At 46.0% G+C, this 25,327-nt stretch overlaps 3 protein-coding genes across 3 annotated transcripts in view; 1 reads left to right on the forward strand and 2 right to left on the reverse strand.

Moving 5' to 3' along the window:
- The window catches only part of LOC118514490 (putative uncharacterized protein DDB_G0271606), a 67,509-nt gene that overhangs the window by 31,971 nt on the left and 10,211 nt on the right, over positions 1 to 25,327 (reverse strand). Inside the window, 1 exon segment of the mRNA XM_036061413.1 lies at positions 22,361 to 23,046. Within this exon segment, the coding sequence (XP_035917306.1) occupies positions 22,361 to 22,439 (79 nt within the window). The 5' untranslated portion in view covers positions 22,440 to 23,046.
- On the forward strand, positions 309 to 1,458 carry LOC118514478. The gene is made up of 4 exons (XM_036061403.1): positions 309 to 585; positions 662 to 753; positions 861 to 1,002; positions 1,076 to 1,458. Exons 1-4 carry the CDS (start codon positions 471 to 473, stop codon positions 1,261 to 1,263), a joined length of 537 nt encoding a protein of 178 aa, XP_035917296.1. The 5' UTR covers positions 309 to 470; the 3' UTR covers positions 1,264 to 1,458.
- On the reverse strand, positions 1,462 to 2,659 carry LOC118514480. Its single transcript, XM_036061404.1, has 3 exons — positions 2,386 to 2,659; positions 2,056 to 2,295; positions 1,462 to 1,983 (listed from the first exon to the last, which is right to left on the reverse strand). The coding sequence occupies exons 1-3, from the start codon at positions 2,513 to 2,515 to the stop codon at positions 1,829 to 1,831; spliced, it is 525 nt and encodes a 174-aa protein (XP_035917297.1). The 5' UTR covers positions 2,516 to 2,659; the 3' UTR covers positions 1,462 to 1,828.

A 25,327-nucleotide genomic window follows, 5' to 3' on the forward strand; every position in this document is an offset into this window, starting at 1 on the left:
GAATGATGGACAAAGTGATGTGATTCAACGATTTCGATTGAAATCCATTATCGAGTGCGCTCACACAACACACAAAGCTTTTTGTAATTTTCGAAGTATGATTAAACACTAAGTATTATCAAACATGAGTCACATCAACAAGCTTAAAGTAAACCATGATTATAATGAAGTAACATCATGATCCGAAAACGAACGATCATGATCACGTTCGCACGCAATCGGTGAAACATTTCAAACGTTTATTCAAACTCGATCGATGCGATCTCAAACTCGATCTCAACTCTCGAACCCGTCCGCATAAACGCGACGCACTGGCTCCTCTCGCGAGCGATGTGAACTGTTGTTGTTGTTGCTGCTGCTGCTGCAGTTGCTGTCGGGTATCATCATACCGGATGATTCTTCAATCCAGTAGTCGCGGATACGGCCCATAAATCCTCCAGTTGTGCGTAAACTAAGTCACGGATATCGCGATGGACCGATATTTGCGATTGTTCATCAAATATCAGGCGTACATGATCGTCGTGTTCACGCTGCTGATGGTGGTGCTGCTCACGCCGTTCATGGCTCAACACAAACCGAGCGAAAGTAAGTTCCGCGCTCGTGTTCAGCGAGCTCTTGGCTCAGTGGTGTTTCACTATGTTGTTCATGTTGTACTTTTTAGTTGAAAATCTGCGCTTCGGTGGTAAGGTGGCGGGTGCATTCGGTTTCATCTGGATCACAGCCGTCATTAGTCTGGTGGCCGCTATACACAAGGTAAGGAACCGAACAGATTTATGCAACCCACAGACCGCAGGTAGCGAGCGCACGCTGAGAAATGACATTTGTGCATTGTGTGTTTTTGTTTTGCTTTCGATCCACAGGAAGATGCAACACTCATCTTCCCGTATCTGTTCGTGTTTGGAGTCGATCTCGCACTGTTGTTACTGCGAGAGATTTACCTCATAACAACCCATGGGTTTTTTGTAGAATTCCTAGCCGTAAAGATAGTGATCGCTGCGATCAGTAAGTAGTTGTAGTTTTAAACGCACGTTCGAGCTTTGATTATGCTTTACATGGTGTGATTTTGTTTTTTCAGCAATACCATACGTATTCGCAAGTCTGTTGGCGCTTCATCGACTTTTTACGGTGGATCCGATCGAAACGCACCGTAACGGAACGGAAGGGTTTGTACGTTTCGATCGAAACGAGACGAACGTCGTCGCGGTCAATCATCAACACAACGCAACCAGCACTCCGACACCGAATGGGACACAAGTCGTGTAGCGGGCGGGGTCAACTGGAAGAAGGCTACCACGTTCTTTAGACGAAAAAGACTGCAACACATCATACAAAAAAACTGCAATCATGACTAACACTGCACAAAAGGACGTCTGACCGTAATATTAAATAAATAAATAACATGGCCAACTAATCTAAACAATGATCAAGTTACCTTCGCAATAAACTTTCCTGAACAGAGTGTGTAAATGTAAAATGTATTGACTCACTTTTATTGCTTATTTATTTATTAATAAAGACGGACCCCGATGCCGTACTGTCAGGCGCACTTTTATTACTAAAATTAGAATAGTTTAGAGTGGGGACGGCGCTACAAACGGCGCAAAATTTTCCATCCATTTTGCCTATTTTAAATCTACACACGGTTCCCATGTAATCAATCACAAAACAATGCTTTCCCTAACGCTAATGTCGCCGAAACATGGAAGATTAGACAATGAGGACTTCACTACTGATAAACGTAGTGTGGCTAACACACAATACAAAACACACACACACACTGATACCATCCCACGACAAGAAGCGAATGGGAGAGAATGCTTAGCAGGGACTATCCTTCCACCAGGGCCGCTTCATCCTCCAGTGCGACCGGGTTTGTGATGCCGTTGTTGAACCGTACAAAATTATCACCCGTCTGCGGCTTCGGATCGGTGCTGAACAAACGCGCCAGAGCGATCAGCGTCATGAACAAATAGCATGTGATGTCTGTGGAAATGGACGTTCGCCTGTGTTAATATGCTTGCCGCGGGTGAAGCGCTTAAATTGTGAAACACTTACACAGCACTGCAATTAATGACGGTATGTTCACAAACACCATCGTGTACCAGCGACGATCGTGCCAAATCATCACAATATCCCGGATGGCCAGCAGGCACAGGTCGAGTATGTAGAGCAGGGCGAACGGAAGTAGGCACTGCTTGATTTCGCGATGCACACCGTACAGGAAGCACAGACCAGCAACAAACCAAAACAGTCCCAGCACCAGGGCCGTACTGCCCATGAAGCGGTAGTTGTAATCTACACCCGATCGAAGCACAATGTTAACAAAGAAGGATTAGAAGATTTCCGCTCTGGCGGCGGAAACGTGGCACCGTCGGAGGAACTTACAAAACTCCATCGGATAGTACACTTCGTTCGACTCGAATATCACAATCGTTAGCAGAATGGAGAACAGCACCGTAAACACACCGATCATGTATCCTTGAAATTTGATGTAAAATCGTAGGTATCGCTCCATTTTGCGCTATTGGCAGTGTACTGCGTGTTGTGGCACCGGATCGATGGCGCAAAGTTTTAGATTCGTTTTCCAGCAGGCAGCAGGCACTGGAACTTGTCCCGAGGAGCGTCTCACACTGCGCAATGCTGATGCTGACTGACTGACAAATAATCTGACTCTCCGTCTGGCGCGCGTTCTGTCGGGGGTTCGGTCGACGGAACCGGGCACGGAGGTCAGTTGGCTGATAAGGCTTCGTTCCCTTCGGGGTTATTCTATGCCCATTGCAGTGCCGATTGCCGATGTGAAAGTGAGCGAAAAAGCGGTTTCTGTTGATCTTGATCGAGAAAAAGCGGAAGAGCCTTTCGGTATCGCAACATTAGCATACCCGAGCTGGCCTTATCCAGTGTACGCAAACGAAACGACGCCCGATTAGAAAACATTCTGCACTGACAAAAGTCTTTAACGACTCCACACATTTGTCTGCATTTATTCAGAATGAGACCCAAACTGCAGGGCACTGGATTACCGGAGCCATTTTCGTTGAACGTTTGATAGCGCTCCTTGATGAAGGGGCAGCAACTAGTGGGTGCTAAAAATAAGTCCCTTACTACACACGAACGAATGCGCTTATCAGACATCAGGCATTAAAAAGCAGCCCGCTGCGCGATGCCGCGAACCCCAACAAGGGTGAAACATCCACAAGAAGGTAAATTTTGTTTCACTAAAGAAAAGGTGGTTGGCACCCTTAATTAGTTGCCGATCGATATGCCGTCGCTAAGATATGTAAATCATCCGGCAAGTAAAGGGGAGGTGAAGCAAATGACGACGACCATTACACTCAGGACCCCAGCCAGAAGCGTCATAATTTCACGCTCATATTAACTTCATACCGCGAGACACCTGTTGGAATGGCGGCACTTCCCATTTCCGCCTCATCCATCACGCACTCTAGCCAACAGCACGTCGCCCAATGGCGGAACTGCTTGCCGGATACCACGACGCTACGGCTCTGGAATTGGTGCTAGAGATCTTTGAAGTTGATAAAGCCCCCCGACAGTTACATGAGCGATCGGAGCGTTTGATTCTAATGGCGAGGGAGTTAGAAGGAAAGTACGAGCTCGAGACGCGATAGTGAGATTATTTTCTTCACGCATGCACACAGCACCGCTCTTGTGACGTAGTTGTTGTGATTCTGGGTAGCGCGTTAAGATTCAGCGGAAACAGACAGGATGTAGGGTAGGATAGGGATAGGGTTTGACGCTTCTAAAACGTCATCCAGACCTTATCAGAACTGAGAATTCTGCATTAAGTGTAATGCATCTTTACTGCATCACGATTGAATGTTTCTTCTTGGAGGAATTGTGTTGCTTCCACACTGAGTCACTTTGCTCACGGCCACTTCACACACATTTAAAGCATGAAACGAAGCATATCTGTTTCGCTTCATTCAACCCTCCGATCCCAAAGCGATAAACACAGACTAACACACGTTACTATCCCAACTGACAGGTGTTACTAAGTCATACGCTGCAGACCAAGTCCCACTCGTAGTTGTAACCATAGATCATTTATCCTCCGGGCGGGTCCATCGGGTTTTGTGTTGATACATCATTGGACGTTGGATTGGACTTTGTAGCTTGCTTTTTTTTTCTTTCTTTCCCGCCTCTAATCCAAAACCATCCATCTGGTTGGATGTTGTTTTTTTCCCAAAAAACCGAACCGATTGTAAACCTGACAAATGGCCAGTTCATCGAAACCGTTGCAAAAGCATAAATTTTTCATGTATCCGGTATCTTTCGTATCAATCGCTTGTTCGTTGCTTGTTCCGGACGGAATGTTACTTCAATCCTTCCAGGAAGGATATTACAGCGCAACTGAGCGATGGCACTGGGCATTTTAAAAATAGTCGCTCCATCATTGGCAAAACTAGCTTCAAGGTATTTATTCTTGAGCATCAAACAGGTGAATTCTATATGCTGGACGGGGGGCGCAAAGAAACTAAAGCTGCTCATCAATCGTTAAGCGCAGTACTTTTAAACACCCTTTTTCTGAAGCTGACAGCCTTGACCCATGTATCTCGAGCTGACCGGTTAGTTAAGCATGATCTTAAAGTGCCCACAAGAACAAAGTTCCTGCAATGTAGCAAAGATTTCGATCGCTTCCAGGCAACGGATTGCAATTCCAGCACATCAAACACTGGTCGGTGGAAGCTGACCGAGCGAAGAACGAGTTAAGCAAATAGTAGTATTGACGTCTAATACACTTCCCCACAAGTGCCCCGTCAACGATGTGTGGTAAATTCCCGAGCTCCAATCAAACCTTCAGCAGCAGACGGACGAGCTGGTATTGATCTTATCGTGCGTACAAGTTTCTCTCCCCGAGAAATTTCCAATACGAAGTCTATGTACACGAGTTGGCGAGCCCAGTCTCACCAGCAGCAGCACAAGGCGCCGAAGATGTGTTCCGTCTACCATTTTCAAATGTCTTGAGCTGGTGTGGGGTTGTTGTAAACTGGGGAAACGTGACCATCGTGTCGTGCCCAAGTGTTGTTGTTGATGTTGCTCCCGTAACCCGACACCATTCCTCTGACACACAGAGTTCTTCAAATGCGGTCACTTGAAAGTCTATCGGGGTACTTACGGTCGGCAATGTGTGTGAGGAATGTACGACACGCATTCTCGGCGTCCCGATGCGGGCGGATATGCTCAGTGCCCGCTAAGCACCATTACGTATTCTTCCAGTGAGAGGCATCATCGCTTCAAGGGCCGAGCGGCGAAGATAGCCTTTCCCGAATCGAATAATACATCATATTGCTGGGGAAGAGGAATTGTAACCATGGTACATAAAATCCTAAAGCAGTCCAGCTCCAGTCTGCGGAACCGAATGTAGGACATGATTTACGAGCTCGCCCCGGTTTTTTATTGGCTCGCGCTATAAAATTGTAATATAATTTAGCATCGCCGTGCTATAAATAGCAGCGTTCGTCAGTCTTCGGTATCGGACGGCGAAGGATGTCTCAGCAAAAAAAAACCTTCATCGAATATTCGCAAAACACCTTTCATGCTGTGGATGTAATATGGGTCCAAAAACGGAATCCTCCATGATGGCGCCACTGCGACCAAGCCAGCTTCTCTTGAAGTCCCCTTCCCTTTTGTCGCTACTAAAAGAGGGCGTGACGCGCCGTACAGTTCGTGCCGATTCGTGCTTTCCTCCACTAGCGCTCTGCCTACCTGCCCATCAAACCACTGTCCGGACATCAGAAGTCGCTGCCAGCAGCACACTCTCGTGCGCACCTTCCCTAGCTGTCATCGGGCATTGTCAAGCGTAGCCGGGTGCATCTTGTTCACCCATAAACTATGCATACATGGCATGCAAAAATGCTTCACCGTGGTGCTGCGTTACACACAGGAAGCGGGACTCATCTTCTTCGTCGTCGGTTTTTTTTTGTTGCTTCTGTAACCCAAGTTCCTGAACCGTGTGTGCATGTGCATCACACGATAATAGCGTATCCTGTTCTTGTCTCCGTTGATATAGCACAAACCCCTCCGCCGGGTGTGAGTGTGTGTGCTCTTGACGGCTCTCCTGTCCGGTTGATTCTTGCCTTCTGCTGCTTGCTCCTTCTGAAGAAGGAAGTAGCGCAAACCTTACCCTCATCGTGTGTTTTTTTTAAGAACTCAAATTTTCCACACCGAACAATGGCACATCCTTTACCCACACACACACACACACACACACACACACACACACACACACACATTCAGTGCTTTACGAACCAGAGAATGGGGAACTTTAATCAAACTCTTCGCATTTCTTGGACGCATCCTGCGCTTCGCCCTCGGAACAGTTGGAAGTTAGCAGGGTAAACGCGTTTTGCATGTTCCTTTCTTCCGGGGGCCATGTTTATCCTGCTTCTCTGCCTAAGATGATAAGCGACCTGTCCTGGCAATAGCGTCTTGCTTTCGCAAAACCCGCTGAGGCTAAAGAGACGGATTTAGCCGGTACACTTCAACGAGCTGAATGATGAAAACGGTGCATACAAAACCGGGAGCATATGCTTCAGGACACACGGTCAACGACGTGTTGCCACCTGACAGGCGCAGCTGGTGCACGGCGTACAAGAAACACTCGTGTAACGATCAGGTTCCGTCGATTAGTTTATGGATTGCTTTCAAGGATTTTCCAACCCGTTCGTTCTCGGTGGGCTCTTGGGCCACCATTGGATGGATTCGAAGCCAGAGCCTTTTTTTTTACAAAGGCGTAACCATCATTTTCGGAGCCATTCAAATGGTGCCACAATACCCATGAGCGGATTAACAGTTTACAACCGTCAGCCGGTGCCGGTTTCTTGGTTTTCTTCGTGGAAGGATAAGAACCACGTACTAATCCGCCAAACAAATGTCTCCTGTGTGGGGTCCTCCCGCGCTCTCAGGACGGGGAGGTTCACTCTACTACTTAATGGGATTCGCCATAAAAAAGAGAATATGCAATTATCCCCGCCGTATGAGCCGTGAGCGCCGGCTGACGGGAGAGACGGCCACTGTGAAAAGCGTGGACAGCAGGCTAAAAAGGTCACTTTTTAATCAAGGACATGCGGCGGCCCATTATCGTCAACGGCCACCGGAGCGGATTTCTCCATTTTTATCCCCCCCCCCCTCGCCACTTCCTGCCCGCCATCTTCCTCCACGTTGAGCCACACAATCGTCGCATAAATGGGGCCGCGGTCGCGTTTATCATCCCCTTGCCGAACCGAGCCGCAAGGACGTAGAACGAACGAAAATGCCATTTCGTCGCCGTCGTTCATTAACGGCTCAATTAGTGTGCTTATTATTACACAGCGCACTCCTTCGGCGAGTGCCGGTAATATTCTGGGGACTGGTCCAGTTTGTTCGCTTTTCGTATTTTTTCTTCCCCCATTTTGTTTTCAGCCGGTTGCTTTTGACGTTTACAGTGAGGCAGAGCATTAGAGAGATTTGAAAGCCGGACATGAAATCTGGGACGACTACCCCCTCTGGGCGTCTTCTTTTCCTGGTGCTTTTTTTTGTCTCCTGTAAGCCGACCTTACCAGCGGGGAAACAAATTCAATTTCAAGTACTCACACAACACACGGAGGCGGAGAGCGGTCGGGCGACAAAATTGGATCGCTTCCGTCTTTTCCCACCTTTTTGAAGCTCAAACTGACCATGACCGGGATTTGGGGTATTCCTGGAGGTTTGTTTTTTTTTTTCGGCGAAGGCTCTCCGAATAAGAGTTTAGTTACATGAGAGCAGTTCGTTGGGAATGTTTTTAATGACGAGCAATCATATCAGTATCAAACGAGCTGGAGATATTCTAGGAATTCACATTCCTTCTTTTGTCCATTCCCCAATTGTGGACACCGTTGGCTGTGTTTGACATATTTTTGTCGTAATTCCTACCCAAGATCAACCTCGCCGCACCAAGCTCGTTTGCATAACCGTTAAAGTGCAGGACTCAATCGTGGTTACTCTCATACCTTTCCTAGTTCCGAAAACATACCAGCAGACCACCGGAAAACGGGCCTGTCGGAAATCGTAAAGTTCAGGCCGGTGAATAGCAGCTCCTCAGTCTGAAATGTCACCGGTATTTAATGAATTTAGTCAACAGCTCCGTCAGAGGGATGCGAGGTTTCGTGTTGCGGGCAACAATTCACTGCTTCTTCACAGGCTTGGTCCGCTGTGGACTGGACGACCTTTCTCCATGAAGCGCAACGTACGTCAAGGTATGAAAACCATCCGCCGAGAAATGGCCACGCCGGTGCGGGACCGTACCGGCAGAAGAACCACTCACGCCTCGACGCTATAATTAGAAAACATGTAAAATAATTTCATTGCATGACAGCGTACCAGAAATTAATACAGCGGGCAGCTGTTCGGATGCCGGGGCGTACCACAAGACCAGCGCACAAGACACACACTCTCACTCTCTCTCTCTCTCTCGCTGGTCCTGTTTGGACATGTAAGAAGCACAACATCGTTCTTCCCGGTCCGGGTTTGGTCAGCTCTGGATGTGGAGCAAGCGCAGGGATGATGGTGCCGCCGATAGAATGTGTACGGCGTCTTACATTTTACACTGTCGCGGCCTTGCGGTATCGTACCGTCACGTTCGTCGTGATCGACACTCGCCCCGACCGCAAAATACTCGCGCGCTCAAGACTCGTCTCGAGGCGTTGACGTGAAAATGCGCATGTACGCTTACTCCATCTCCTCCAGACACAATGAGACGCTAGCGTGAATCAGATGGGGGGGTCGACGGGATACGAAAGTTGCTCGTAGTGTAGCAAGAAATGCTAGTCGGCGTGCGGTCGAATGCCTCCGAGGTAAGTTTCAACTCGGAGGTTTTACGGTTTTACGCAGATTCTCGGTATCGTCAAACTTTCCGGACCTGTGGGGAGGGGGCGGGGGGGGGTTGCTGGTCATGGCAGCATGTAAAAGGAGAAACATTGTCCATCTTTGACGAGGTTGGGTCATAGCGAAGGTGTTGAAGGAGCGATAGGGAGCGAGAGAAAGAGAGGAAGAGGGGGATTTTTAAAGCGATTAATTTTATCGTTTGCGAACGGAGACTACATTGTACCTGTTTGGAACGCACTATGTAGCAAATGGTGTTGATGCTTTGTTTTGCAACGGGATAAAGTCCAACTTGCGCCAGTTTGTTTGTATACCGTACTCTAGCACCAAGCGCACAAGCGTTTCAAGAGCACGCCTAAAAGTATGCAAACCACTAGACAAAGCGTTTGGCCATGCATTTGGTATTCATAACGACTTTTTGAACAAGTTTCTCTCCACAAAATCACAATTTGCACAAGGTTCAGCTAATACATCATGCAGCTAGTCACGCTTTATCAAAACGAGTGACCTAAGCCACAAACCAACTCGACAGGTTTTAATTTAATAAAGCCTTCGTGCTCTCTCGTGTAACTCTCCGAAATGTCACCTTCTAATCAATCCTCAGGCACCCGTACTTAAATGATGTGTAGTGTGATAATGTTAAACTATTGCCTGTACACATTACACGCAAGCTTCACCCGGTGTTTTGTTCACCCACAAACTACCTTACGGTCCGTGCCAGGTCGCATGGTGTAAGCGTTTGCATGACATCCAGCCATGGCCAGCCCTGTCTCGCAGTTAAAAGAGACCGATTCCCAAACTCAGCTCATTAATGCCTTGTTATCACGCTGTCTCGCACACGAAGCGGGCAAAATGCCGAACGCGCGCGCGACCACCATGAAATGTTTTACTATGGTCGAACAAACCATAAACTTGCCCAACAAACCACCTCCCCGTGTCCCGAGCACACGGGGCACCTCGATCGAGCACCGTTTTTATTGTGCAGCGAAAACTAAATTAGTACCGGATCGCCATGGAGGTTGACCACAGTTCGATAGGTGGTGGTGCTGCTGCTGCTGCTCAGATTACGGCTCAATTATGTGCCCCAAAGCAGACAAACATGGTACCGAGCTGGCAGCGTCCAGCTTGCTCCAGAATCTACCTTCGGATGATTGGAGGTTTGGCCACCCAAACATTATGATGTGTTCTTTCGGACGTTCGAATGTTTGTCTGCACGATATGGGCCTAGATAATCATCATAGTCCCAGATTAATTTCGCCGTCCTTGTGTGAGCTCTCGGGTGAGTACCTGCGAGTGTGAGTTTCGTGATTGCTCGGGTCGTTATAATGATTAGCCTGCAGGTGGCACCAAGTGCGTACGTACGTCTGTCTGCAATTTCAGTACGAACTGCGCTAATGGTAGGAATGAACTGGCTTTCCCGATGTTGGTTGGTTGCTGTTATGTTCTACAGCAAGATGGGTGGTTGTTGGGTCAAGTGTTAAACCTACGCCAAGGGTTGGTTGTGATAATTAAACTGCTAGACTCAAGTGAACGAGAAACACTGCTGACAATTCCGTCATGCCTTGAAGATACTTAAAGCAGAATGATCAGATCATACATCATATTGGAGAGATGCCCTTAAGCCTTAAAGTATGCAATAGATAAGCAAACGTATCGGTTCCTTGTATGGAGCATAAAAATTGCATATTTTCAGGCGCACATTTTTATGAAACTGCGTAAGATGATCATTTTTGTCGACTACTTGACTATTTAAAAAAACTATTTTATGGAAATAAATAATTTTATGTGGAAATAAAAAAGAAACATCAAATACTCGTATTACTTGCTCACGGCGAAAAATCACAAATTCAATTATTAAATTGCAACTCCACGAATTCACCAGAAAGTTCTCCCCTTTTCTAACTATTCCCTTTTATTGTAAAAAAGCTTCAGGGCACAAAATATGACGTTCACCTTCCTAGACGGAAGCACAATACCGTGCCATACCGAGCGGTTTCCCAGAGCACATCAACCATGCCACTAATACGGCCTGACACGCTGGAAGGATGTCATGCGGATGTCGGTTGCAAGAATTAAATTGAATCGGTTTTTCGCTAGTTTGCAGTCTCATCCGTACGCTCTCTTGCTTCATACGTCGTTTTGTGTGATCACGAAACCGAGACAGCGTGTACGATAAAGGACGAGCACAAACTATCGCGAACGAGTGCGATAAAACCGATAAATGCAATGTCGATGTCGTATTATTTTTCTCCCGGTACACCTCTTAGTACGGATTTTATCTTCTTTTTTTTTGCTGGTTCTCCAAGCGCAGCTTCGTAGAAACGATCCACGTATGATGGAAGGGATAAATTAAATTTGGGTCAACAGCACTGGGGGATCGCATTGAGGATGCGTCTGATGTTTCTATCGAAAACATCGATCCAAGAAACTAACGAGTGATGCCATTACATCACGCGAGAAGAGATGTTTTCCTTGGCAGAAGATTGTACGAATTTAAAAATTCTACGCCCTAAAGTATGCAATCCGCATAACAAAAAAGCAATTTTCCACATCGTCAGTAGAGTTTTAAGTACGTATCGCCCCATTGTAGTACCGAAATTAAATATTCTCATCAAATCGTTTTTCGACACATATTTTCCACCAAATTTTCCGGACGGCAATCGGCAGCAGCAGAAAATTCAGCCCCGCTAAATGAGCTACCCAGCCGGTGGTAAAATCTAATCAGTACCCTTCGCTTCAACTGTCTACTGACTGCTCGGTGGGCTGTCGTATTACGTTACGCGGAACGGCAGGGATGGCATGCGTCTGAGTGTTTTATTTCTTAAAATATGTAGGAGGATATTGGAAACAAATTTAATTTTCGCTTCACTCTCTCGCTCCCCTTCCACGCAGTAAATTGTTGCAGCTCAATGAACAAGCTTAAAGCAGCGGGATTGAGAGTGGATGTGTCCAGAGGGAGAAGAGGCAACGCGCGCTAAGCGTATTGAGATAGGCATCCTTTAGGGATGAAAAGCTTTGAAGATCGTGTTGTCATTACCCTCCCTGGCGTACGCCACCCGTGCACGTGTGTGTGTGTGCAAGACTACGCTCGTGTTTTTTTTAATTTACTTTCACAGGCGTCGGAATCCTTACGATTTGTTGACTTTTACCTGTGTTTGTGTGTGGAACGTTTGCTAATCGGTCTGAAGGCGCGAAATGAAGGTTAGAAAACACATCGACGAGAGTGGATAATAAAGGAACGCCTTTTTTTTTTGGGGGGGGGCCGGAGCATTCACCATAGGCTAGGGCAATTTCGAGGAAATGGACGGTGCGTAAGCTACGTAAAAAGGATATGAAAATGTTAATGGATTTCCGCCTGCGTCAGGTCAGGAAGCGAACGAGCCGGGAAGCTTCATCCCTTCTTCGGTTCCAACATCCAGCCCACCCCCTGAGGCAAACCGTTTCCGAACCCCTTTTTCTCTACCAACCCAAGGACTCACAAGACTTCGTACCTGTGGAAGTGACCGAAAGAATTGAGCTTCTTTTGCGTGAGTTATGCCCCTCGTTGGCCACACCTTTCACCACCCTTCGTTGCCCTTTTGTCCGGTATCCGGTTCGGCGAGTGCTTCAACTCGTAGCGTCTGGGATAATTTTTCGGAATTTGCCATTTACTGTTGTGAAAATTGATTTCCTCTCCAAACAACAACACCGCCAAAGTTGGGACGTGGCTTAGAAAACACAGGATGAAATCAGTGCCGTCAAGAGGCTCGCCACCACCAACGAATCCTCATCGCCTCAAAAGCAACCATTATCGTGTCTTGTCTCGCACTCGAAAGGACGCGCTGTGTAAATAATTCAACACTCGAGAGTCAAACGTCAAGAAGTGTCGTCAGATTAATAATCCGCAGAGCAAGATTGTTTCCGATGGGTGCGCGCGCGCTCCGGGGTTTGCTAACTGGCAAACTGTGGAGTGATTTTTCCGACCAAAAAACGCGGTGGCACGATGGAACTGGGGAGGACGAAAGGAGAATCTTTCTCGCTTTCGCACGCTCACCAAACAGTGAGCTCGTGCCGTCCGACCGCGAATCAGCAGCTAAATGGCGATAGAAATGTAAGCTACATTTTGTCCGAACGATTACCTTTAAATATGATGAAGACTCTTCGGAACGCATCGTTACACGCGCAAAACCCGTCAGAGAAGCACGTCCGAGGAAGATCCATTTAGCAAACCAATCCTCACACCACGCACCCTTCGGCTTCCTCTCCCCATCACGATGGGCAAACAAACGATCGAACAGCGCCAAAAGTAACATAAACAGATGATAATTAGGGCGAACGAATTTTAAACTCATTTTGCAAACGGAAAATCTTCACACCGATCGATGTAGCGGTGAAGTGGTGGGAAATCGTACGATAGAGCAGCGTGCCGTAAAGGAAGCGAATGAAAATGGGGAAAATCTTCCAGCTACCAGCTCAAGTACAGTCAATCGTCGTGCTTAGCTCGTAGGATTAACCTTTTGACACCGGTGTTAAACGCAAATGAGTTGGCGAATCGGAATCGATTTTAAATGGCAATCAAACTGAATGAAATAAACTTGCGATGGGGCACAGCGAGCCGGTTTCCCCAAACTGTTTTATGATAATGCACATCGCATTTGAGCAAATGTGTTAAACTTTAGATGGCGCCAATAGAAACACTGACTTGAGTAACCTGTCAGGCAGTTTAATCGTTTGACGCTCGCGTAAATAACTGTATGATTGTTTGGTTGCAATTTCCATCTTTCCAGGAAGGATTGTTTGCGATGGAGGCGCCTGGTGGTTTACAACAGCTTGTTCTAGGAAAATCGTAAATAAACAAGTTTCAGGAATTAAGTATGTTTAATTTTTTTCGACTATTTCCAACAATATAAAAGATGAATTTTAAGTATAAAAATTCAAGAAAGTCTGTGCTGTGATAAACGTTCAAATACCTCAACAAAACAAAAACACACATCCGCACACACCAATCCCAACGTCCTGAACCTGATTTTAAATATTTCAAACAAAACAAACTCGATAAGAAATAAATTTTCTACTTCATCAAACACCCGACCGACCCAAATCACTGTTCGCACAACAGCTATCGATTAAAAAAAAACCCTCCGCAACCAGTATCACGTAACAGCTCTTATCGAACGAAACCACCAACAACACAAACACACGTCAAACGAACGCGAAAGCGTACAACACATTATTCAATCTATTTTCTCAGGGTTGAAAAATTGGATAAATTTCTTCCCCCGTGTGGGGGATTTTTGGGTTTGATGGAAATGTAAACTTCGTTCCTGGCCCCGCGTTCATTACTTCTCGTGCTTCTCCAGCGCCCTCAGTTCTCTTGCTACACACACACACACACACATACTCACATACATCATTCAATAACCACTGCCTGCCATTGGTAGCGTAATGTGCCACCCGAGATTGGCCCTTAGGCACACGCAAGATGTAATGTAAACAAGAAGAAAACGAAGGGGGAAAAACATCACTACCAACAACACCTTGCACCGTGAATTACATACATTCAGGCGCGAAGGAAGGCTTCCAGTATATTAAGAACACGCCGCGGCAGTGGCACGGATTTCGTGTAGCGGCTGGCTGCTGCATGTGTCTTACGGTTCGTCGGCTCCATTTTGCCAATGAAGCCACTCGAAATGGAAATGGAATGGAAACAAATGCTTACAATTTACCCCCGGTGGATGTGAAGATCATCGTTACCGGTGTACAAAAACGCCGTGACCGGCGGAGACGTGGAGTGTAACACCGCAGCAGTACGGTTGGAGCCAACCGAGTGCGAGAAAACCCGCACGATGAAGTACCAGCACCGCCGCCGTTTCGTGGCTCATTTTGGGGCTCGTTCGGAATCGGTGCGCGGCCGTACAGCGCTTGTATTATAAATCACCGCTTCAACCAGAATACCGGCCCGAACACATGAGCCAAAAGAGATGAGTTTCTGGCATCCTTCATCAGGTACCGGGCGTCTCCATTGGGGAAGCAGTCCGGGACATTATATTCGTTAGCTAAGCACCCGGATGGGTAATCGAATCACGGTTCGCTCTATGCTGCCGTCCATGGATATGGCTGCCTACTGCACGCTTCACCACACCATCCGATCCTCAACCCTGACCTGATCGCTCGACTGCAGTGGTTGCTGTGTGCTAAAAATAGCTCATTGCTCGTTATGCTCATTTGCAATAATTTTTTACTAGCTAAGAAATAAATGTCTGCCACAGCGTCTTCACGTAGCTGGCGAAGCTTTTCCGATCGACTATTCATGTAGGTATGCTTGTGGATATGGCACGTCTCTGCGGCATGCCAGCTACCCGATCTGTGAAATCGTCCTGCTTCACGAGCTTCAATAGCGGTGCCGTGGTCGAGTTATTCTACCCCGAGCCCCACAGCCCCCCATTTTTGTGCGGGAGGAAAATTCTTCATTGCTCGGCTTAAGTATTCAAGCATTCAAAGTTTTGCAAAAGGATAGCCGAGATCAGCGAACATGAGTTGCAAAACGGGGGAGGAACGACGACGAAAAGCTTCTGTACCAAAATAGAATCATCTGGCGCAGGGAAAAGGCCCCGACCCAGTGAATGTGCAGTCCCGGGAAAGTGTTTGTTTTCATCAAAGTTTATTCAGCTTGTGTACGACGTCGAGTGTGGTCTAGTGCCATCGGCAAGATAAGCCGGAGAAACCCGGACCATCGCGAACCGGCAGGTCGAAACAAGACCTGCCGCTGCGGGCGATGTTCTTCTTCAGCGCATTATCGTTCTTTTTATAACTTTACACATATTTTTCCGGTTTTTCGTGCCATTATGTTTTTGCCCGTCCCGAAGAAAACTCGGTATCAAAATAGACCAAATCAAAGGAAAGTAAGAGAGAGAGAGAGAGAGAGAAAGAGAAAGAGAGAGAGAGAGAGAGAGAGGGGGAGAGATGTTTTTGCTGCATGGCACCGACCACTACACTTTAGAAATCACGAACTTTTGAAAGAAACTCATTTTCGCAAAAGTGACAAAGTTTTTCTTCGCTTCGGGTGCGTTGTTCTCGTCCTTCCGGTCGGTGGTCACTGAGCAAAAAAAGGGAAGAGAAATCCCACCATCGTCTAATCAAATGAAACTGTGTCTTCCGTAAAATGGAATAAAAATAAGATCGCACCGTTAGTTGTGGTGCATTCCCGTGGAAAATCGATGTCATTATCATGCTCAATGCAGACGCGTAGGAAGGCAGAAAAATCGGGCAAAGGACAGTGGAAACCCCAACGCCTCTCTGTACGGCAATGTTTCAGCTACAGGCAAAAGCGCCATAAAACAGAAATTTGATTTTAATTTCTTTTCCGCAACTCTGGACCAATAAGATAATGGGCTTGGGGAGGGAAAATGAAAAACAATGAGGCCCCTTGAAGAGACACAAACACACACGCTCACGCGTAAACACCTGATGCTATTAATTTGTCGCTGTCGTTGAGAAGGAAAACGTTTAATGAGTCAAGTTTTTACCTCCAGACGGCTTTGTCTGAGACGTTTGGCACATTATAAAATTATTTGAGCACACCACCGAAGGGATAAAGAGTCGCTCGGGAGACACAGAAATAAAGCGCTAATATTCTTGATAGACATTTATCCGAAGAATGAGTTTAAATGCTTTTGAGAATGTCAAACTGCGACATCGTAATTCTTCATTTCCTTCTATCTCTCTCTCTCTCACGCACTCTGCAGACCTCCAGTAGATGTTGATTGTTTCAGTTTTCCCATTCGGTTCGGTTTCAATTCCCACACGATGTTAAAAGTGCTCGTTAAATCCCAACTCCCGATCCCCAACACTCCTCGCGTTCATTTTCGATGACTTTCAGTTTTGTTGCTGTGCGAGTACGTGTGTGTGTGCTTCCATTCCCGCCACAAATCAGTTCAATGCAAACTTTTGCTCTCAAAGGATTTCCTCTTTCAAGGATGTGGTCCCCCGTCAAAAGGACACGAACACCGCTTTCGTCAGATTTCGGATGGAGCAGCTTTGCGTGGCTGACGTCAGCAAAAGTCAGTAGTGGCGGCGACGGTGGCTGCCGCTTTTCGCTACGCCGGGCAGGATATAAAACCCTCCGCCCGGTTTCACCATAACAACTTAATAACAACAATCTGTGAAGTCGAAAACCACCGAATGCCACTGCGTACAGCCCCCGGATTGTTGTACGGATTCAGCAGTGCGCAACACGGACACGCGTACGGTATCTTGGAGCGGTCCGCTTTGTTCTTTGTTGCCAGCAGTTCCGGCGAATAAACTCAGGACGTGAATGTGTGCGAGCCTTTAAAAAAGAGGTGAACTCAAAGCAGATGATTATGTCATTGCTAATTGCTTTAAATTAGTGCCTTTTCTGAGAATGGTTGCGTTGATTGCATACTTTTAGGCGTTTTGAGCGGATGAAGCCATATCGAATAAAATGATATACTTTGCTACAGTTCCAGCTTCGGAAGCTTTTATCGTAAAATTCACCAATATTTTGCATCATAAAATATACGGTTTACACCAATACAATAGGCTTCTTGCTGTGGACGAACGAACGAGGGCTAATATTTAGTGAATTATTTAACATACGCAAGAACGAATATCATCACCCTGCAGAGACATACATACGCGTATGTCTCATTCCAGCTATTTGTGTATCTCCGTATGTGTGTGTGTGTGTCTGCGCGTGAGACCCAACATTTCCGACATGGTAACAGCGGAACGATACAGTCCTTGTGGTTCACCGAATTCCTCGACTCTACGTCGACGGAGTTTCTGTGTGTGCGTGTGTGTGTGTGATGTCCTCTGTTCGTCCTTTTCCGCAACAAGCACGCATATCCAAAAGGCCAAACCGGTGGCCTTTTTAGGGCACGTCATACAACACCAGCCACAGTTTAGCCGAGAGAACAACAACACGAGCGGGCCAACAACAATGTGGGTAGATCGAAAAGATCATTATAACTTTTCGTCAATCGGACATTCTGAGCAAAACGGCGGCAGTGAGGGGACGGTGTCTCTGTTTTTCAGCAAAATGTCATGAATTTCTAAAAATGATCTGAAAAGTGAGATAAGAACCGAACGTCTCACCAGAGGGGGAATTGGGAAGAAGGAGCCAATGCCAATGTTTTATCGACCCTAAGATAAGTTTGGGCTCGGGGATGGCTGGGAAAGCTTCTCGGCCCATCAGCTTGGCAAGCTTTTTGGGGTAAAATTTCATTAAAATATAACACCCTATGGAGTGGAGTGGAACCGGAATTGATTCATTCATTTTTCAGCACCCCAATCGCCGGGCGGTGCGTGTACTACACGCATCCGAGGAAGCCACCGGAGAGTGGTGTAAAATGGCGGCGCTTTTAAAAGAAAACCTTGCTCATCGAGTTTCATCGTCGGATGATTTATAGATTTTTGATGTAGTCATTCGGTGCGAAAGATACAGGAAAACGCCGGCGTAACAGGGATGAGTAACGTGTTTGAGAAAATACATTAACAGTATCCGCTGCTGCCTGTTCCCTGTTGAATGTTGTTCCATGTTGATGAGCGATGTTAAATTATCGTGTTGAGTAGGGTAACGACAGGCGAGGGACCAGGGCCGCTCGATCATCGTTAGGGAATCAATGCTACTTCAAAATGCCTAGAGACATCGCTGTTAAAAAAAGATTTCAAAAAAAGGTCATTAAAGGCTAATTTTGGCATAACTTTAGGCGCTTTTTTTCGTCTAGCGGGGGAATCACATACAGCGTACGTTAATAAATTTGCGGTGAAAAGTGCGTGATGTTCTTGCGTGATGTCTTTGATGTTGTGTTATCCACCAACCCTTTTACCTCCAAAAAGACTGATGATGAGGTAGAAAAGCCTTCGAGGATAAATGACACCTCTCCCTTGCACGTGATCTCAATATGTCAAATCATGCCACGAAACTTCCTACGAAACGACCACACCAGGATGCACCATTCCATGAGAATGATAGTTGAGAATCTATTACCAACCCTCACAAACACACACACACACACACACACACATACAAACCGGAGAAAGGTTGACCACGCGACAGAACGCAATTTACACCAGACGCCAGTCATCGACCGTGTGCCGTCGTCGTCGTCGCCGTTGCCGCCTGAAACCAAAACCAAGCTTTTCGTACCGAAAGCGAACCTCATTAATCTTCTTTTACTGCCACCGACTGCCGTGGCGCGCAGCGAAGACAAATTAGGCTGCTTTCCAGGCCGCCCTTTTTGGAAGGTTTCCCCGGGGCGCCCTTGTCCGTGGCCGATGACCGATTGAAACTCACCGCGCCCGTGCCGTGGAACTGTCTGCGACCGAGGGTTTTAAAAACAAAAGCCCATTCCACTCGTGTGTCTGTGTTTTGTTTTGTCCTGTTACCCGCCCCCCCGAAAAGGGTCTTAAATTACCAACATTCAAAGTTCTTTCTCTCTGGTGCTTTAAAATGTGCCAACAAAAAATAATACAGACAATCACCCAAGGAAAAAACAAGAGTTTGGTTTGTTTGTGCTCAATTTTCTCTGGACCCCAGTTCGGAAAGAAAGTAAAACCCTTTTTTCCCCCTTCAACGACACTTCCCACCAAACGACCGCCCACCAAATGTCCAACACATGTTTATGCTTTTATGCATAGAAATTTTTCCAAACACACAAAGCTGTTACACATTTTACGACCGACCGAGGACAAGCAAAATCAATTCCAGCTTTACGACATGCCATTTTTTCTATCCTCTCGCGTAGCCGGGCTCGCGCCGGATTGGATTCTGATCCCGGGAGAAGAAAAACTTCTCAACCGAACTGATTTATGGCGAGCGCCATTGATTTATGGCCGCTCGTTCGCGACGTCCACAATAGCCCCGGGAAGGAGAGCGTGTCTGTGTCTGTACGTGTGGTTGTAGTGGTAGATTGGTGCAGGGATATTCTGCACGAGTGCAGGATGCGTTTTACATTGAAATTGAGGTCAGTTTGTACATTGAACTATCGTTGAAAATTAATTTAAGAAATACCTACTTTGGTGGGATCGATCTGATATCGTTTGTTAGGAGCTATTGAATCTACAGCAAACTATAGAGAGAGCTCATAATAAACAATATCAATCTAGTCCCACCGTAATTTACAATCCCCCTTCCAAGTGTTTCTTGAGAATTGGAAGCGATAATCCAACCTTCCTAAAATTCTCCAATCAAAACAACTTTAAGCGAATCAACAGGTTCTTTTTCCACGCTGTTTATTGCACACTGATTTGTCATTTCGTCGGCCAAAAGCACCGCTTATCGTCTTAATTTCCACACAGACGAACCATAACCACCTAACGAAAGAAACAACAAAAAACAAAAGCAACAACTCACCAGCCATCAATGCTAACGAGCTTAATTTGCACGTTTCTACTCCCTTTCCCGGCCCGGCTGAAAACACGCCTGCCGAAACCGAAACAAAATAATGATTATTGGACGATGTAAACAACCGAATAACAAAACCTCATACTTTTCTATCACCATTATCCATTACCGGTTTGGAAAATGACTGACAAAGTGGTGAGCTTACGGCCGGCAGCGATGGCAGCAGGCAAACGGGAAGCGAGTGCCACGAGGATATCGATCGGGGAAAAAAACGGGGCTCACCTGGGACCGACAGTTATGTGCGGTCATTATATTCCGCTAGCAAAAGCGGAATATTTACAAGAAAAGGGAGCAAAGGGAGAAAAGCCACCATCATCACCGTCGCTGCTATTTACAACTTTTGACCGAAGGTTAATAAAATTTAAAAAAAACTCACTCACACACACACAGAGGGGCATGGGAAACTGTCCGGCTGGATTGCTCACACCGGGAGAGGTCCAGTTTCTTCGGCACTTCATTTACGCTGCTGACGATACAACACCTGTCGCCGCGGCCGGTATGCAAGCAAGCAATCATCCGAACGGACCTTCCTCCGGCCCAGCGAAGCTTCAACGAACAGCCGATCAATAAAGCAATTTTCACACAATTTAGCTTCTTGCGTCCGTTTTACAATCCATCCAGTCTATATTTTCGGGTGACCTTCGGACGGGTGGCCTTTTTTTCCACCAACACTAACAAGGCCGTGGGATAGAAGAGGTAATGGTGGAGGAGTAAGCTAGGGGGGAGTTTTTCGTGCTTTTATTTTACTTCCCCATCGTTAAATTACACACAGCTCATTTTATGGAATTAGTCTGCGTGAGGACATAAAAATCGGTTCGTGGACAGTTCGAGGCTTTGATAATAACCTCTCAATCAAATTTAGCTGCTGATGGAGACGGGAAGAAACGCTCCAGTTCTGCAGTTTTTAGCCATGGGAAAATTAAAAGGAAACACGCGCTGAAAATGGGCGAGGCTAGAAGCAGAATTGATGGTCAGGAGAATGCTAAATTAAATAATTGATTTTTCATAGCCCGATCAATAACCCTAGAGCGGTATACAACTAAACTAAACCAAAATGTAAAACTAAAATAAACAAAAACTATAAATCCCCCTCCATTTCAGGAATGCAATCGACAAGAAAGGGGCAACTATAAATATTTGGGCGATTTTCAAAAACTCTAATCCATGTGCTTTTGTTCAAAAGTATTGCCTTTTATGATGATAAACGTCCGAAAAAAGATCCCCTAGGAGAAGTTTTTCTGCTCTTTCATACCTCAAGCTCTCTCTCTTTCTCTCGCTCTCTCTCTCTCTCTCTCTCTCTCTCTTGCTCTCATGTTTAATTTTATTTTTCCGGATAAATTCACAACCGTTCAGGGCACGGTTCAACAGTTTGGCTGACTGTTTTTTTCGTCTTCTTTTAGTAATTTTTTGTTTGCCCTCCCTAATTTTTGCCCTTTTATATCCCCGACCCAACTAAATACCCTATACCATCGCGTTGGTCCCAAAATTGATTTGCAGACGAACACAGTCGCCACAGTCGGTGCTTGCTTAAAAGCGGCCGGCAAATGAAGCCAAACCAGCAACAACAACAAAAAGAAGCTGCCATACATTTTTCCACTCCCGTTTTGAGAGCAGATGCTCAGTTTTATAAATTTTTGTTAAATAAAATTGATTCTTCCCAAAAACCTTAAGCGCCTCCGGGTGCGGTAGGAATAGTGGGCACAGGAAGCAGCTAAAAACCGGGTTCCAAAAATAGAGAGATCTTCTATCGACCAATTTGGGCTTCAGGTTAGGCAGGACGCGCTTCAAAGGTTTCGCCCGTCACGAGGTTCGGGAAGCAGCAAAATGGGATATTATTCCGGTGCTTTTCCTTTAATCGACAACGTTTTGACCCTGATTGAGGAATTTCATTGGGGAAGCGCGTGAATGTTCCTGAAAAAGGGAGAGACCGTTCCTTTAAACCATCGTTTTGCACGCTAGCATCCTTAAACGGACATTTAAATCAAATCAAATCAAACACATCAAAGAGTGAGGCAAACGTTTTTTTTTACCACCGAACACACACACACACGCTTCAATCTAAATAATGCCTAATATGGCGCTGCTACCGATGCTACTTACTATGGCCGCTTTTCTTTCCGTTCGATTTACTCTTGTTTTTCCTCGGGTAGAGATGGATCTTGCTCTGTCCGCATCCCATTCTGTGGCACTTGCAGAAGTTGTCTAAACACTGGACACTCTTACGCTACACTCACACACACACACACTCGCACGCACCCAGGCGAAATGCACGTGTGCACCCGGACTTAGCAGAAGCCGCTGGTCGAGATCGCACCGTGGGCCAGTTTACCGCCCATTGGGAGAAAGCACTTTCACCACATCACGTAGCGCCGCTTCATGTTTCACCAACGAGATACGAGCGAAAGAATTGGCCACATTCGTCACACACATTTGATAGCACCTGCACTTCGCTAGCAAGCTAACATACGCTTGGTTTAACCTGTCACACACACACACACACACGAAGAAAATGGGAAATAAAAATTTTAACTACATTGCTGAGCACTTTCTTCACACAAGCACACACTCGTAATTTAAAATTTAATATTTAAATTACAATTCTTCACTATGAAAATAACTAAGAACACATTATCACACGTTTTCTGAACATCAATCTTCAGTAACTTGCTGCCATTTTCACTTAACGGAATCCTGGTGCACTGTATTATACGCCGATGCTTTTATCGATGAGAATTCCTCCTGAAGTGGTAACCCTACCAGATTTATTGATGCAATGGAGTGCAATCCTGTAAAGAAAAGAAAGATAGAAAACGAGGTTATTTTAAATGCAACAATCTAATCTAACGAATGTTTGAAGCGCCTAAAAGTATGCAATTGAATTACACTGAGATGAATTAGAATTGAGGGAGTTAACATCTATGAATTATTCATCCATATCGAAGTAAATTCTTTCAAATGATCTTAAAAAGTTTACAAATTTTATACTCAGTAGTTTTATCCTCTTTTGAATTAATTTAGATGTACAATGATTAAATGAAAATATACTCCACTATTGAAGTGCAATCGATGGCTTCATTTTCTCCATTTTTGCAAACCAGCGAAACTGTGGCAGATGTATAAATAAATGCCACACAAATAAAGCTATTAGTGTGCGTGTGTGTGTGTGTGATGCTCCCGGAAGCGTCCACCAACTACACATGACAGGCAGGATCGAAAAAGGAGAAAATTATAAGCTAATGGAGTAATGGATCGTGGATCAATTTCCACATTGAGCCGCCCATCTCTCACCACCACCATCCTTCCTTCCTTCTATTCTCGCACAACCCGTCAAACAGGATAAACCAAACCTTTTAACAGCGTCGGTGTGGATAGTGTGTGAACCGCGGAGGTTTGTACGTGGAACAGGCAGGCATGTGCAGCAGCAGTGCCAAGCACTGTGACCGGGATATGGTCGGGATGCAAAAAGCCCTGGAGCCTGTTTGCGTAAGCATTTTTATGCTTTCCCGTACTCGTCGGAACCCCGGTTGATGGTTGTTGCCATCCTCACTTGCACTCGGGGGAAATTATTGTCCAGCTGAAACGGATCCTCCCGATTTTCCCACATCCCGCCAGCAATACAGTGAATGTGTCCTTTTTTACCTCCCCCCCCTAAAGCAACCATTCTCCCAACCCGCTTTGCAAACCGGGTCGCCCTGTCCCGCTTTGTGTCCATTTTGTGTCCAGCTGCTGTTCCCATTTCCGGCTTCACCCTGTGAAATGATCTGTTCATTTCACCTAATGCAATCTGCTGCCTGCAATAAACTCGTCACAACGCGCACACACAAGCACACACCATGTGCTTGGTTCCTTCCGTGCTGTGGCCTGGATGGTGGCCGGAATGGTAAAAGGTTCGTGTGAATACGACACTCTGCAAATCAAGAGCACTCGTGTCACATTGGTTTGAAACCTTGATAACGATTGACATTGCGCTTTGGTTGAATAGTTGCTCGAAAATAAAAACAAAAAAGTGAGGTTGAATAATATACAAGAAAAAACATGCCTTCAAATGAAAGTGTGTAAACAAAAGCGAGAAAAAAAATTAAACAGTTAATTAAAATAAATATTTTCCTAGTCGGTCACCTTGATGGAGGCGCATGGTACTTCATTCATGATTTCAGCTTTATGATAAGGATCATGATAAAATAGCAAGTATAAAACCATTCTCGTTTATCCTCTTTAATTAAATCACCAGTAAAGGCTAAACCAAGCACAATCAATTGTTTGTCCTAAACATTCCAAATCCCCAGCTACACGATTAGAAATAAAGCTGGTGACGTTAGTCGATTGAAATCGATTAAATTTTCCATTCGCTTTCCATCCCCCGTCGCTTTAATTCCCCCGTCCATCATAAAAGTCACCTTTGAAAGGCATTGTTTTAATCAGCGTGTGCAAACTATTCACTTACACTTCATCGCACTCAGCGGGGACAAGCCGGTGTAGGTGGTGTTTTGTCGATTTCGCACGTCGCACAGCAGAAAGATCGTTAAGCTGCGAACGAACGAGATGAGAAGCGAGCGCGCGCCGGGGGAATTGTGTAAAAATGACCCCTTTGCAGGTACCACCCAGGTAGGTACTAATAATTTCAGCTTAGCGCGTGACACCCACCAATGGATACATAATTTATCATCCCCACGATAAAGTCGTGCCGAGATTGTGAGCACTCAGTGTCCCTTTCGAGCGTCGATGGCAAAGAAGCGATGGTGGAGTGTGGCGTAAGAAAAATAGCTCCAGCAACGGTAAGCGCACACAGCGCTAGCGACACAATCCGATGGCCACAACCAAACCAACCCGGCGGAATGCTCTTTTTCCATGTAATTCTTTTCCTTTCCATTTATTTTCCCACTTCAACGATGGTGCGCACGTGCCACCTACCTTTGGCAAGGGACGGGACAGCGGTGATGAAGGTGGAAAGTTGTAGAGCAGCTCACGCAACAGAAAACAGACTATTCCCTGAACTCAAACTCGGATGATAAGAAGTTATAGCTGCCACGGGACGGGAGAGCCGGATTAAAAAAGCCTTTCATGTTG

Source organism: Anopheles stephensi, chromosome 3, assembly GCF_013141755.1.
Source record: "Anopheles stephensi strain Indian chromosome 3, UCI_ANSTEP_V1.0, whole genome shotgun sequence".
NCBI lineage: Eukaryota > Metazoa > Arthropoda > Insecta > Diptera > Culicidae > Anopheles > Anopheles stephensi.